Raw genomic sequence first — 12,891 nt, forward strand, 5'->3', positions numbered from 1 at the left:
GGAACATGTAGATTAATTGAAAGGTCCTACAATCCATCGGTCTCCTTTGTATTCAGGCCGGGCACTCCATATATATGTTCTGTTCGGCTTGGTGTTTTGTGTCACCCGCACCCCCACCATGTTTTCTACGTCACGAACATATGAAAATGCCAGTTTGTCATGGTAGGGTCTTTCAAAAGGAGAAAAGGGAAGTAGTCATCACCTACCAACATTCCAAACATTCCAAATCCAAGCATAACTACCAACACTACTATAGTAAAAAATATCATGAAATATTGTGAAATATCATAATATATTTAGAGATACATAAGACTACAAATATCAGTGATATTTTGATGATATTACAAGAAACAGAGTAGAATCAGAAACAAAACCACAGTCCAAGTTGTTTTCAATATATAAACAGATCCATTGTTTTGAGACAAGGGCAGGGGATTATTATTCATACACGTGGGCCATGGCTGCGTCGCCAAGTTACACTTTCAGTTTTAGTCCCACCCTTGAGTTTGAAAAGTAGCATGAAGAACTGAAGAAGGAAGGGGCCCAATTGTCAAAAGTCAAAACAAACACTCAGATTGATCCCTATAAAAGCTCAAAGTTGCTAAGAGAGGTGGCACAGAAGAGAATAGAGGGTGAAGATGGAAATGAAGAGTGAAGAAGCAGAAGAAACCATGCAACAGCAGCAGGTTCAGGTGCCGCCAGTGTTGGAAGAGAAGAAGAAGAAAAGAGTGATGGTGGCACTTGATGAGCGTGAAGGGAGTTTTTATGCACTCAAGTGGGCTCTTAATAACTTGTTTACTACTTGTGATCATGGTCTTGGTGTTGATCAACCAGATGTTGGGGTTATTATTATTGTTCATGTCCAACAACCTTTCCAACACTACATCTATCCTGGCCTTGGTGGACCTGGTTTGCTTTGCTAGCTTTTCTCTAATGCAACTTACATTTTTCCACAGTATAGTAGTATCCACACACTTTCTCAGGTAAATATAATTAAAAATAAAATAAAATAAATTGTTAGAAGAAGAGCATTATATTAAGACTATAATTTGCTGGTGTAGTTACTTTAGCCATGAATCTCACAATTGGTTAGAATTGTTTAATTAAATCCGGTTAAGGTTTGTGTTTACCTACTAGAAAGATTATTCTAGTGAAGGTTTTGACTGCTCCTGAGATTATAATGCTATACTTGACATGACCCCTTAAATTGTTAGTTTGATACTTGACATAAACTCGACGACGAATTAGGGGGGCGGATTTTGGTGGATACGGTCTTCTTACATGGAAATCATCATCCTCGGAAACAATTAGCTCATTATTCGAGTATGTATTGAAAAAATTATTACCGTCCAACAACTTGAACACATACTTCTGGTAGGGTTAGATATATCAAAATGTTTACAGTGATCTCCACTGTGATAGTGTGAAGAGATTATATCCATCAATAGCCAATAGGTCCTGTTTTGGAGCTTCAGAGGAGGTGGTAGGTCAGATTCAAATTGGAAGATTGTATATACTGTAGGACAAGTCAAACAATTCAAGTCCCTTAATTATACAATGAAGTTGGAATATGGTTCCAACTTGCAAGCATATTATATGTTTTTTTTTTTTTTTTTTTGATGAATAAATTGTATGAATTTGACTGTGAAAATATGAATGTTAAGTGACTATGGATGGCGAAAATATGTTGTTCATTTTTATTTTATTTTTTGGACTTAACTGTAAATATACATTGATTTTTACCGAAAGTAGAAGCTCAAGTTTCAAGCACTTGTTTTAACTTTTGACAGAGGGAAAAGTGCATCTCTTTGTAAATTGGTAATAGGCAACTCATATATGAGTAATTTCTCTCTTCAGATTCGTTTTCCCAGTTTTTGCCATGGGGACATCTTGGTTTTTCTTACTTCCTGTGGAAATTAAGATTGTAACAAGATTTCCATATCCTTACTTGTTAGTGTTTTCATTCAGGTGTTTATGAAAATCCTTCGGTTATGGAATCTGTAAAGAAAGCTCAAGAACATAATTCAGCCATACTGCTCTCCCGTGCTGTACAAATCTGCGAGGAAAAGCCAGTAAGTGCTAAACTCATTATTGTTGATCTTGGGATGACTGGATGAGGAAATTGAATGATATCAGGTCATCATTGATCTTGTGTGTAACCGGACTATTATTGTGAGCTCTAATTGTTTTGTTTTCTTGAATCTTGTGCAGATCAAAGTTGAAACTGTTGTTCTTGATGGAGACCCAAAGGAGATGATTTGTCAGGTGGCAGAGCAGACTCATCCTGACATACTTGTCGTAGGGAGTCGTGGTCTTAGCAAACTCAAGAGGTATAATTCAGAATTTAAATGATTTTTGCTGTCATCATTAGGTTTTTAACTTCATATCCCCTTAGGTTCATCTGTGAGGAGGTATGAATTAAACTCTTCACATAATAATTTGGTTCACCTAATTCTTCTTAAATGTTAAATGCAAGTGGTAGAACTTGCGACAAACCGTGTTCTTGTCTACTGAAGGCAGTGAGTACGAGGGCCATTCCCTGATCTGTTTCCCCTCCCCCTAGGCTTGTATGGAGACTAAAAATAGCTTATTATCCGGATTACCGGAATATATGCAACAATCTGAGTTCCACACAAGACTAGTCCTGGCAAGTAAGGGATAAAGTTTTGGGACAGACAAATCGATCAGGTCAAATAATCCGTTCCAGTTCCCTTTACTAGTAAGGGCTGAGCTAAGCCTTAGCTAAACCTTGAGGAATTGAAAGACTAATAAATTGTGTTTGATTTAAACAATGATTGTTGTCCCTTTACATATATATAACTTAGTGGCATTCCTTTTGAGTTGTTGTAATGATTTAGCATTTTGTTCCTTGATCTCCTTCTAACCTTCTTCATTACTGGATTTGTGACTAGTACTTGAATGACAATTTCTTTCTTTTTTTTTCAATAATCGAATTACAATTTCTTTCTGTGGTAAAACACCTTCATCGGTTAATGGTTTGTCCTTTGCTTGCAGAACATTTCTTGGAAGCGTCAGTGACTACTGTGCCCATCATGCAAAATGCCCCATCCTCATTGTAAAACCACCAAAATGAGCAGCGGAGTCTGGGTAGCATCTTAAGTATTGTGGGTAACAAACAGAATGAGTCCAAGTTGATGTTGTCAGGATAAATCAATGTATAACTTAAATTTGCGCGAGAAGTAGATCTGTCATCTGTGTGGTTCAGGATCTCGGTAATAAAGAGGAAAAAACATCTTTTTTTAAGTCGGTTAATTTACTTTATTAGCAATTAAGTAATTTATTTTTGTCTTGTAAGTTCATTAGTGATTGTCAGTTTGTCACATATTTGGTGAATGAATGTTCCTCAGTTTCGTGCATCCTGTAATGATACTAGCATTATGCACGTGCGCTGCACGAATTTGTATTCCAGGCTTGAGGCTTATACTAAGGGAAGGTATTTCTATAGCTCAATTGCTCAAATACAAACCTTGATTTGCCTGAATCTAGTGAGTTGAGGATTCTCTAACATCATAATTAAACATTTGAGTCTAGAAAATAGAGAGATTGGGGTAGTATACAAATGATAACATAATCAAGTTATATGCAGCAATTTAAAAGCAGCAAAGGGAATTGAAAGCTAACAGCGATTTCACCCATAGTCCACCAAATGAAGAGATTGGGGTAGTATAATTAAATGAAGAGTAATTTGTCTCTTCATTTACATATGTTTCAAAGCATATCAAATAATTTACATATGTGATATATCACTGTTCAACAAGGATTTGCGAAATTACCATGGAAAATTCGCGAAAGCAAGTTACACATGATAGCCAATTATTTTTTTAAGTTATGCAATCCGGCAGTATCATATGAATCACGTCCCTTATGCCAACATTGCACTGCACATCGTTTAAAGTATACATTGTAGCATAATTGGCTAGTGTTCTTGTAAGTGGGGCATTTGTGATTGACGATATATGAAGTATATTATTTGATCCAGAATTTCAAATGTCTCCATAGAAATTAACCCAATAATATAATTTAGAATAGTTACTGTATTAATTAATGCAATAGTCTAATAACACAATGTAAACTGAAAGTTATAAAATTAAATGTCCAAGATTATTTTCTCCGGCATTACAATGGCGTACATGAAAACGGGAATGAAGTATTAAAATTAGATCAATTGCATCTTTTTCATTGAGTGGATCCGGAACTCAAAATTAAGGTTGCTTCAGTTCATCTACTCTCAATCGACATACGGGCCTGCAATAGGAAAGTATATGTAAATGTTAGACATCAGATTATAGTTAATAAGTAAATTTCGAAGTGTGTATAATGCTGCTAAAACTTTACAGCTTCAACAGTTCAGCCTAAGTTCAACGTAGTATCTCGGAAAACCAGTTCAACCTGATTACTAACCCATCAAAAGCATGAGAGGTGAACAAAAGATTTACAATTCATGTCTAGTTAATTCCGAATTTTAATATTCAGTATGCTCAGCTCTGCAATAGCATTGAACTTGTAGTTGATTGGCTAGCCATTTTCTCTAGCATGGGCACGTTAGGTAACCCGTTTTTTATAAAGCCCAAAGCAAACATTGAGTCCGAAAATGTTATGTCGCAACATCTGATGGCCTAAGACTTCCAAGAATCATTTTCCTACGGACGCTTGGATCATAAGTTTTGGCCTTGACATGAGCTTTTATCAAGATATTAAACAAAAAGGTATGAGTACTCAAAAGGTATATACCTGGGATATCTTGCTCCCTACAACTCAATAAAAATAAACATTCTTCACATTCTCCATATCACCCCTACCTGCAATCAGTTCAACAACTACCAAAGCAGTTACTAAACATTATGTAAATCTTTTAACAATGGTTGTTGTTGTCAGATCAATCCCAACTGCAGCCTCCAATGTCATCAAGAGCATAAAATTAAATTGAGAATAAATATTAAGAACATATTCATGAAATAAGAACCCCAAGTAAGCAATCTGCAAATATTTAACTATGGGAAAGGGTCCTCATTTCTCTTAAAACCTATTGATTAAAACAACGATGAGGTCTTGTACAACAATAAGAAAATGGAAAAGAAACTAATAAGAAAACAAAGTGTAAATTATAAGGTTTGATTTTGTTAACCATCTAAAAACTGAACAATTAAAGAAATGTAAACAGTCAACCAACGTAATAAGGTTCAAGTTTGAGTTGAAGCAGCCCAACATCAACCAGTGTAAACAGTTAGTTTGGGTTCAACTACAAACCATGGTGCATATTTAAAAAACCCACAATCATGTCTCTGCGAGGGATGACTTTGTTCTAAGAACTTGGACCATTTCTAACAGACCAAGACCTGCACCGACCATCAAGCAATAGCAATGTACCTCGATTCCACCCGAACCTAACATAAGTAAACTCAACACCGATGGTGCAACTTTCAGCAATCCATGTCCAACAGGTATCAAATTTCCTTTCCCAAATACATATTTCATCCTCACATGTCCACGAAAACTTATGTCCACGTGCCATTAAATCTAGGTTGTGACAATCCATCCATTAGCCACATCAGACCATCAACTGCATGACGCAAAAGGCCACTCCATGGACCATGTTGATTTCACCTCTAATAGCTTACTTCTAAGTTAAAGAGAAAATACAAACGCATCCATATTACTGAACTCAAAGGAATGAACTATTTATAGATCACAACTCTAAGGGTATTGGTAGCATGAGAATCACATTGTTATTTCCACGTACTATTGTGATTGAATACCCCTACTACTACAACTTTATCTAATTCACAATTTATATAGATCTAACAAAGAATTTATTTTTTCGTTGCACACACAATTAGTATATATACATAAAGAATGTGCCAATGATTTGTGATTGATCGAATAGCCTAAGTCTTTTCTAATGGATGCATCATGGATTTGTGACCCTAAATGCCAGGAGTTGAGACAAATTTCACATTGCACATTGATATGATCAATAACATAGCAAAGGCCAAGTGTTATATATCCTCTGATATTGGCAAGGCAAGAAATGGCTTTTAGGTAAATAGTTCTAGTGAGTTTATAACCTCCTTGAGCTCAAACCACCATCATCAATCAAAAATTTCGATTACCAATATTCAAGTACACTGTTATAGCAAAAATCATGCTCCAAATATATTTTCCCAGACAAATCCCCCATAAACTTTTCAAGGTGACTTGACAATGGTATCGTTATTTCAAAGTCACTACAATGTCACCTCAAGACACTGGTTTCTCAAGATTATATATCTGATTTTTTAAATGAGATTCGTGTTCATGTAACCGGTTCAATTCATAACAAACAGATAATTAATCACAAAGCTAGAAGATACATAAGAATAAATGGGCTATAGGAAATACTTGCCTCAGTAACAACGATTTCTTGAGTTTAAGGTCTAACCATCCTATTGAAAGCAAGGTACCACCATGGCACATCACTAAAAATCTACACAAAAGCAAACACAATTAACACTGAGAGGTTATCAATCAAAAGATTAAAAAAATCCAAAAACCACCATATCGAAATCAAATAAGCAAATGACATGAAGCAAAATCAGTTCAGGACTAACTTGAAAAGGGTATTGAGCGATTTTGAGGGCCCTCCAGAGTTAACTTGATCTTGGTCCTAATAGTCAAAAAGGGACTAATCATCCTATTTGATGCAAGATACCACCATGGAACATTGATGAAGGCTTACAAACAAACATCGTTAGATAGTTATTTCAGCTAAATTAAGTCCATGTTTGATAAAAGAAGTAGAAAAAGGTTGTTAGGCATCAACAATTAACACGCCTGTTGCACAGTTTTGGTTTTGGGACTGTAGCTGAAGGACACGGGTTTTAAAATATTTTAGATTAAACATGGTCTCGTTTAAAAGATTGGATCCTGAATTAGGGGGGTGTCAGGGTGTGCATGGTACCCAATTACCCCAAACCAAACTGGGAACTGGAACCGTTTATAGTTGTTTTGGGTTTTAAAATATTAGACTTATTAAAAGTGGGTCTTAAAAACCGAACCGATAAAAACCGGAACTGTTAGAACCAAACAGTAAAAAACCAATGGGTACCCAAATAAAAATCGGAATCGATTATTATGATTTTGATATATTAAATTTAGTATTATATTACAGTAGATAAAGGCAAATCAAAACATTATATATAATATATAGTTTTTGTTTGTTAGGTGTAAAAGTCAACTAAATATATATAGCATAATGGTTAATGTGTGTTATTAAATGCATGTTTTATAATATTACATTAAACACGTGTGTTATAAATGTTAATAATAATGTCGATCAACGTCCATACATATACTATGAAGGAAATATGGGATTGGTTGTTTGATGTGTTCAAGTGCCAGAAAGAATTTAAAAATTTCAAGGAAGCAATACAAATTACCAACAAGCAAAGTTCCACTGTCAAACACATGTGGCATGTGGCAGTAGTGGCCAGGATGGTAATCATTTGGACACATAGAAACGATATGGGTTTTTTTATGCGAAGAAGGAAAACTTAGCAAGATGCAAAGCCGATATAAGAAAGGAAGTGCATTATGCTTACACATTGTCTAAAAGAACCTCAAAACCTTCTAACAATGCATTTCTACAAAGATGGGGACTATCTCCCAAACTCCCACGAGCACCTAGAATTCGAGATTGCATATGGGAACTGCCACACAAAGAGATAATCAAGATTAACATTGATGGAACATCACAAGGTAATCCAGGAGCTGCAGGTTATGGGCTAGTCTTCAAAAATAGTGATTGCGAGGTTTTACTAGTTATATGTAAAAATTTAGGTGAGAGTACTAGTTATTTTGCTGAAGTAATGGATATAATAAAAAGTGTTGAACTGGCAATTGACAAGGGATGGGAAAGAATATAGATAGAATTGGATTCTAAAACAGCAGTCATGGCATTTGGGACTTCAGAGTTGCCATGGGATATTAGACTACGATGGGAATTAGTAAAAAAATAAATTAGACTATGTATTGGTCTCAAGTACGTGTAGTGGCGTGAAGCGAACTTCGCATCAGACCAAGTTACAAGGCATAGCTTACACCTAACACTAGGGGTGTAATACGGGGCGGGCGAGTCAACTGCATGTCAAATAGTGATGGGTTGGGTCGGGCGGGTCTATGGGATACAAATCCAGTTATCTCCGATGGGACGGGGAGGGGCGGGTTGAAGTGTCATGTCTTAGTACCATCACCCGGCATGTTTGGTCAGCTTACGGGGTAGGTATTGGGCGGGTCATCCGGGTCGGGTGGAAATTATCATTTTAACTCATTTCAAAAAAAAAAAAAAACTTTCAAATTCTGCAAGTAATATATTTCCAATTCACAACAAAGAGAAAAAAAATTGAATCAATCAATGAAAAATAAACAAAAATAAAAAAAACTTTAACTTGAACCCAAAACCATATCTGCAAATTTGAAACTTCTTTCTCATGATTTACCATTTGTAAATTGATTATTTTCCATAGCATGATAAAATAAATATGGGAACGAGGATCTATGGTATAAAACAATAAAATATAAACTAAAATAATTTGAAATTAATACAAGGATGAATAATTCAGTTTCTCCAAAATTCGAAAGTTGAATTTGAACTTTTGATATTTGCCCAATGTTCAAACTTGAATATTTGAAATTGATGTTGAACTTCATAAATTTGTGTTCATATCTCCCAAATTCCTACAAAAGTTAAAATAAAATATAAACAAAATACAAAAATATTAGACTTGAGTCTTGAAATTGTGCGGGTCAACGGCTTTTGACACGGTGCGGTCGAGCGGCTTGACGGGTTCGGGTTTGAACATAGAACCTACACCCAGTTCCCGACTGCGTAAAAACGTTGGTGGGTGAAGACCGGGTGCCTTATCGGATGATGGGTCAACAGTTTTTTTTTACACTCCTACCTAACACCACAAAAGCAGTTTGTCTATATAGGAAAGCCTCAATGGCTCACTAGGTGGAAATCCCCAGATGTCATGTATTACAAATTTGATTGAGGATAGTTGGGAAATATATATAATCCCAATTAAGCCAGCCTTTTGTAATCTATTCATATCAATATATTTGCTAACTTAATTAGAAAAAAAAAATATTACATTGTATATATTAACTAATACGCGTGTACGTGCTTTATATATATACATATGATAATAAATACGTGTAATACTAACTAACGATATAATTGTGATACATGTATTTATTCTATATATGACGCATGTATGTATAGTAGTATAGTCAGTGGCGGATCCCAGGGTACGCCCTGGCGCACCCTTACTTTCCAGTTTCCACAAAAAAAATATATACTATTTGGGTCAGTCACTTACTATTCCCTTGTAACCAAATTGCAAGCAAATAGGAAAGGAAAAAAATAAAAAAGCAAAGCACACCCAGCCCAAAAACGGTAACCCACTGACTCTTTCTCTCTCCTCAAAAATAATAAATTGAAAGTAGAAACCCCAAATATTAACCTCACATCCTCACGCACTCTCTCTTATTTTATATAAATTTAAAAAAAAACCAAAAAACCCTCACATACTCTCTCTTTCGGTGACTCAGTCTCTCACTCTCTTGAAGACGTTGTGGTAAGTTTTAAGTAAATTTTCTAAACCATTTTTTTTTTTGGTATTTTGTAGGTTTAAACTTGATGCTTTATTTATCTTGAAATTTAAAGTAATAGATTGCATTGATTAATTGCTACGTAAATATTGTTTAAACGATTATATTAAAATATTTGATCATCAAAGAAAAATCATTGCTAACTCAACCAATGCTGAACTCAGAAGATGTTAGTAATGCTGAAATAATATCCTCTTCAAAACGAAGTCACCAAGAAAAATGGTGGTTGAAATATTAGTTAAAGAAATAATGAATTTTGTGATTGGGTTTGAAATATCTAAACAAAATAAAAAATCTGGAGTGTGAGTAATAGTAGATTCTGTTTCTGTCACCGTGGTAGAATCTTAATTTTTTGGTTTTTGCATGGCAATTTCATAGCTTTGTGATTTGTTTTTTTGGTGGGCAAAACGGTGACAAGTCTGTAGATTTCATCAAATACGGTGGCAAAGTTTGAAGTCTTTTTTTTTTTAAAAAAAAAGAAAAAGCAAAAAAAAGTGATTTCGTCAACTCATGTGGGCTTAGCTCCACTAAAAAAATTGTAATAAAAAATGTGTTGAAAAAACGTAGCTTGCCACGTGCACAAGGCTAGTTCGTTTTAAAAAAATTGTATACTTGGTTGTGGTGGCTCACCCTCACTTAATTTCCTGGCTCCGCCACTGAGTATAGTATAATGTACACGTGTTCGTAAAATACACATGCACACACTATTGAATTTAGGACCATTACTTGTTTTAAGAGGACAAAAATATCGATCGCAAATATTATTATTGCACCAAAAACTAACTTTAATATCGATTACATAAATAAAAAAGTAATTTTAGCAATAATAATGTATAACCCGAACAGTAACTGAAATCCGAATCATAACCAATTTAATTAATGGGTATATGGATCTGAGTTTTCTAAATATAAGAAAAAAATCGAAAGACCCGAGCCGAGTAGGAACCGTTAAAAATAGAACCAAAATCATCGATCGCAAATATTATTATTGCACCAAAAACTAACTTTAATATCGATTACATAAATAAAAAAGTAATTTTAGCAATAATAATGTATAACCCGAACAGTAACTGAAATCCGAATCATAACCAATTTAATTAATGGGTATATGGATCTGAGTTTTCTAAATATAAGAAAAAAATCGAAAGACCCGAGCCGAGTAGGAACCGTTAAAAATAGAACCAAAATCGAAACTGGTAAGAACTAGGGCTATCAATAGGTTTTGAAAACTCGATAACCGACCCGACCCAAACCGATAAAAAAACGGGTTTGGATTTGGTATTTCGGGTTCGGTTCAGTAATGGATCCACTTTTCAGTTCCGATAAGCTATCGGTTTGGTTTCGGTATTTGCTTCCACCAAACCGATATTAACCCGAACCGATAGAGTGGTATTGTAGTAATATCTATAATTAGTTTGGTATAAGTTAAAACAAAATATGTGGCAGAGATTCACTGATGAAAAATATCTTTGGCTAAGATCAAATCTTTTAGTGAGAATGTAGATCGACTGTATCAAGTGTCTAACAGCAACACCAGTGATACCCTTCTCTAAGATAATATCTTTGTGAAATATTTTAGTGAGAATGACTTGTTTTAAGCGACTCGGAGACTCTAACAAAGTTCTCCAGTGAAAATCTTTGCTTGGCTGCCTGTTGACCGACAGTCTCGTCCTTTGGATTGTCCTGCTGCTGTGTTTGCTTCCATTCTTTAGCCACAATTTCTTCCAACTGCACTTTCTCTCTTCAAGTTTCAGTTAGTATCTAAGGACCTGCTACTTCAAGTTTTACTTCTTTTTGCATATTAATGAAGGTATTTGTTACTGACGGACCCCATATTGTGTTGGGCAGACCCCAAAAACAAAAACAATTATTTTAAGTGTGACATTGGTCCCAAAAAGTTGTTTTGTGTTGGGCACCTCCCAAACCAACGTGAATTTCTCATTTTCAGCCCTTCTCTTCTCTTCTATTCTCTTCTCTTCCACCATCTTAAATCTTAAACCAAGAAAACTATATCCTAACACTAACATTAAACACTAGGGCTGAATATGCACGTGACTAAGGCTGGATATGTATGTGTACAATGGCTAGATGAGAAAATTCGACACACCACGAGGAGTCCAAAACGATGTGGCCCATGGGTCGTTTGGTTTTTGAACTTAAAAACGGTCCCGGTCACACCGCTGCGAGTTTTGGACTAAGTCCAAAACGATGTGGCCATGTCGTTTGGAATTTCCAAACTTATAAAAAAAATTTAAACTTTGAAAAATATGAAGTTACGTTTTTAGCCTCTTGGCCGGTGTGGACACCGTTTGGATTAAGTCCGTTTAGCCACACCGTTTGGGACTTAATCCAAATGGTGTGGCCCATGTCGTTTGGGATTTGAACTTTGAAAAAAATATGAAGTTATTTTTTTTAGGCGCAAGTCATTTGGGACTTAGTCAAGCGATGTGACCACACCGATAAGTTTTTTTTAAGTCTAAATCCCAAATGACATGGCCACATCATTTTGGACTTCGATCTAAGCGTAGGGATGTCCAACCAAAAAAAACCCATGACGAACCCTACCCGAGTTCGATAAAACCCGAACCCGAACCCGGACCGAAATACATAGGGTCGGGTTTAAAAATATAAACCCGGACCGACCCGAAACCGGCGATAATTTGGCCCTAAAACGGGACCGTTAAAAGGGTTAAAAAAAAGCCGAAACCATATCCGGAACCCAACCCAAAACCCAGGTTATATAGGGTAAAATGCCGACCAAAACCCGAACCCGAACGGACCATAATTCCAACAACTATATTTTCATTTATTATCTATTTATCTTCAACAAACTTTTAGTCTTTTGCTTCATTCTTATTTACTTTTGGTCTTCAAGACAAATTCGGCCGTACCACTACTTTCTCTTCATTATTCCCTCCAACAACTCCCAAAAACAAAGACAACCCAATCACACGTTGGATGAAGAGATTGGTGGGTTTGATAGTCTTCGCTAAGTTTCGTTATTCTCGAAAAAACCTTCTCAAATATCTCTTTCTAAATGTGGTCGCCAAGAAGCAAAGCGGATTCACAATTCCACCACAAGAACCGAAACTCCCAAAAAAAAATATGAAGTTGAAACTTAGAAAAAACCATCAATCTTTTGAGTGACCGGTTTTGCTTGCCAACTAACTTTTCTTTTTTTCAAAAGATCTTGTGTGTTTTGAATATTGGGTTTGGCTTTTA

The 12,891-nt window shown here is 35.5% G+C and overlaps 1 protein-coding gene and 1 long non-coding RNA gene across 4 annotated transcripts; one reads left to right on the forward strand and one right to left on the reverse strand.

The window, feature by feature from the left end:
- Positions 1-337: 337 nt before the first annotated feature.
- On the forward strand, positions 338-3,377 carry LOC147486031 (uncharacterized). Its single transcript, XM_086569718.1, has 4 exons — positions 338-909; positions 1,969-2,072; positions 2,212-2,330; positions 3,016-3,377. Exons 1-4 carry the CDS (start codon positions 639-641, stop codon positions 3,092-3,094), a joined length of 573 nt encoding a protein of 190 aa, XP_086425844.1. The 5' UTR covers positions 338-638; the 3' UTR covers positions 3,095-3,377.
- Positions 3,378-4,037: 660 nt separating this feature from the next.
- LOC147486032 (uncharacterized) lies at positions 4,038-6,969 on the reverse strand. Of its 3 annotated transcripts, XR_015200679.1 has the most exons (4): positions 6,609-6,969; positions 6,404-6,484; positions 4,753-4,820; positions 4,038-4,266 (listed from the first exon to the last, which is right to left on the reverse strand). It is a non-coding gene; the product is annotated as an uncharacterized LOC147486032 (long non-coding RNA). The 3 variants fall into 3 exon arrangements; XR_015200677.1 differs by having other exon boundaries at positions 4,753-6,484; positions 6,609-6,955; XR_015200678.1 differs by lacking the exon at positions 4,038-4,266 and adding an exon at positions 4,273-4,661 and having other exon boundaries at positions 4,753-6,484; positions 6,609-6,955.
- Between the last annotated feature and the right edge of the window lie 5,922 nt (positions 6,970-12,891).

This window comes from Coptis chinensis, chromosome 7, assembly GCF_015680905.1.
Source record: "Coptis chinensis isolate HL-2020 chromosome 7, ASM1568090v1, whole genome shotgun sequence".
Lineage (NCBI taxonomy): Eukaryota > Viridiplantae > Streptophyta > Magnoliopsida > Ranunculales > Ranunculaceae > Coptis > Coptis chinensis.

What these genes read in the sequence shown, in the direction of transcription:
- LOC147486031 (XM_086569718.1), top strand. Translation starts at nt 639, where the DNA reads ATGGAAATGAAGAGTGAAGAAGCAGAAGAAACCATGCAACAGCAGCAG. An exon ending in TCCTGGCCTTGGTGGACCTG is followed by an intron (nt 910 to 1,968) that starts GTTTGCTTTGCT and finishes GTTTTCATTCAG; the next exon opens with GTGTTTATGAAAATCCTTCG. An exon ending in GGTCTTAGCAAACTCAAGAG is followed by an intron (nt 2,331 to 3,015) that starts GTATAATTCAGA and finishes CTTTGCTTGCAG; the next exon opens with AACATTTCTTGGAAGCGTCA.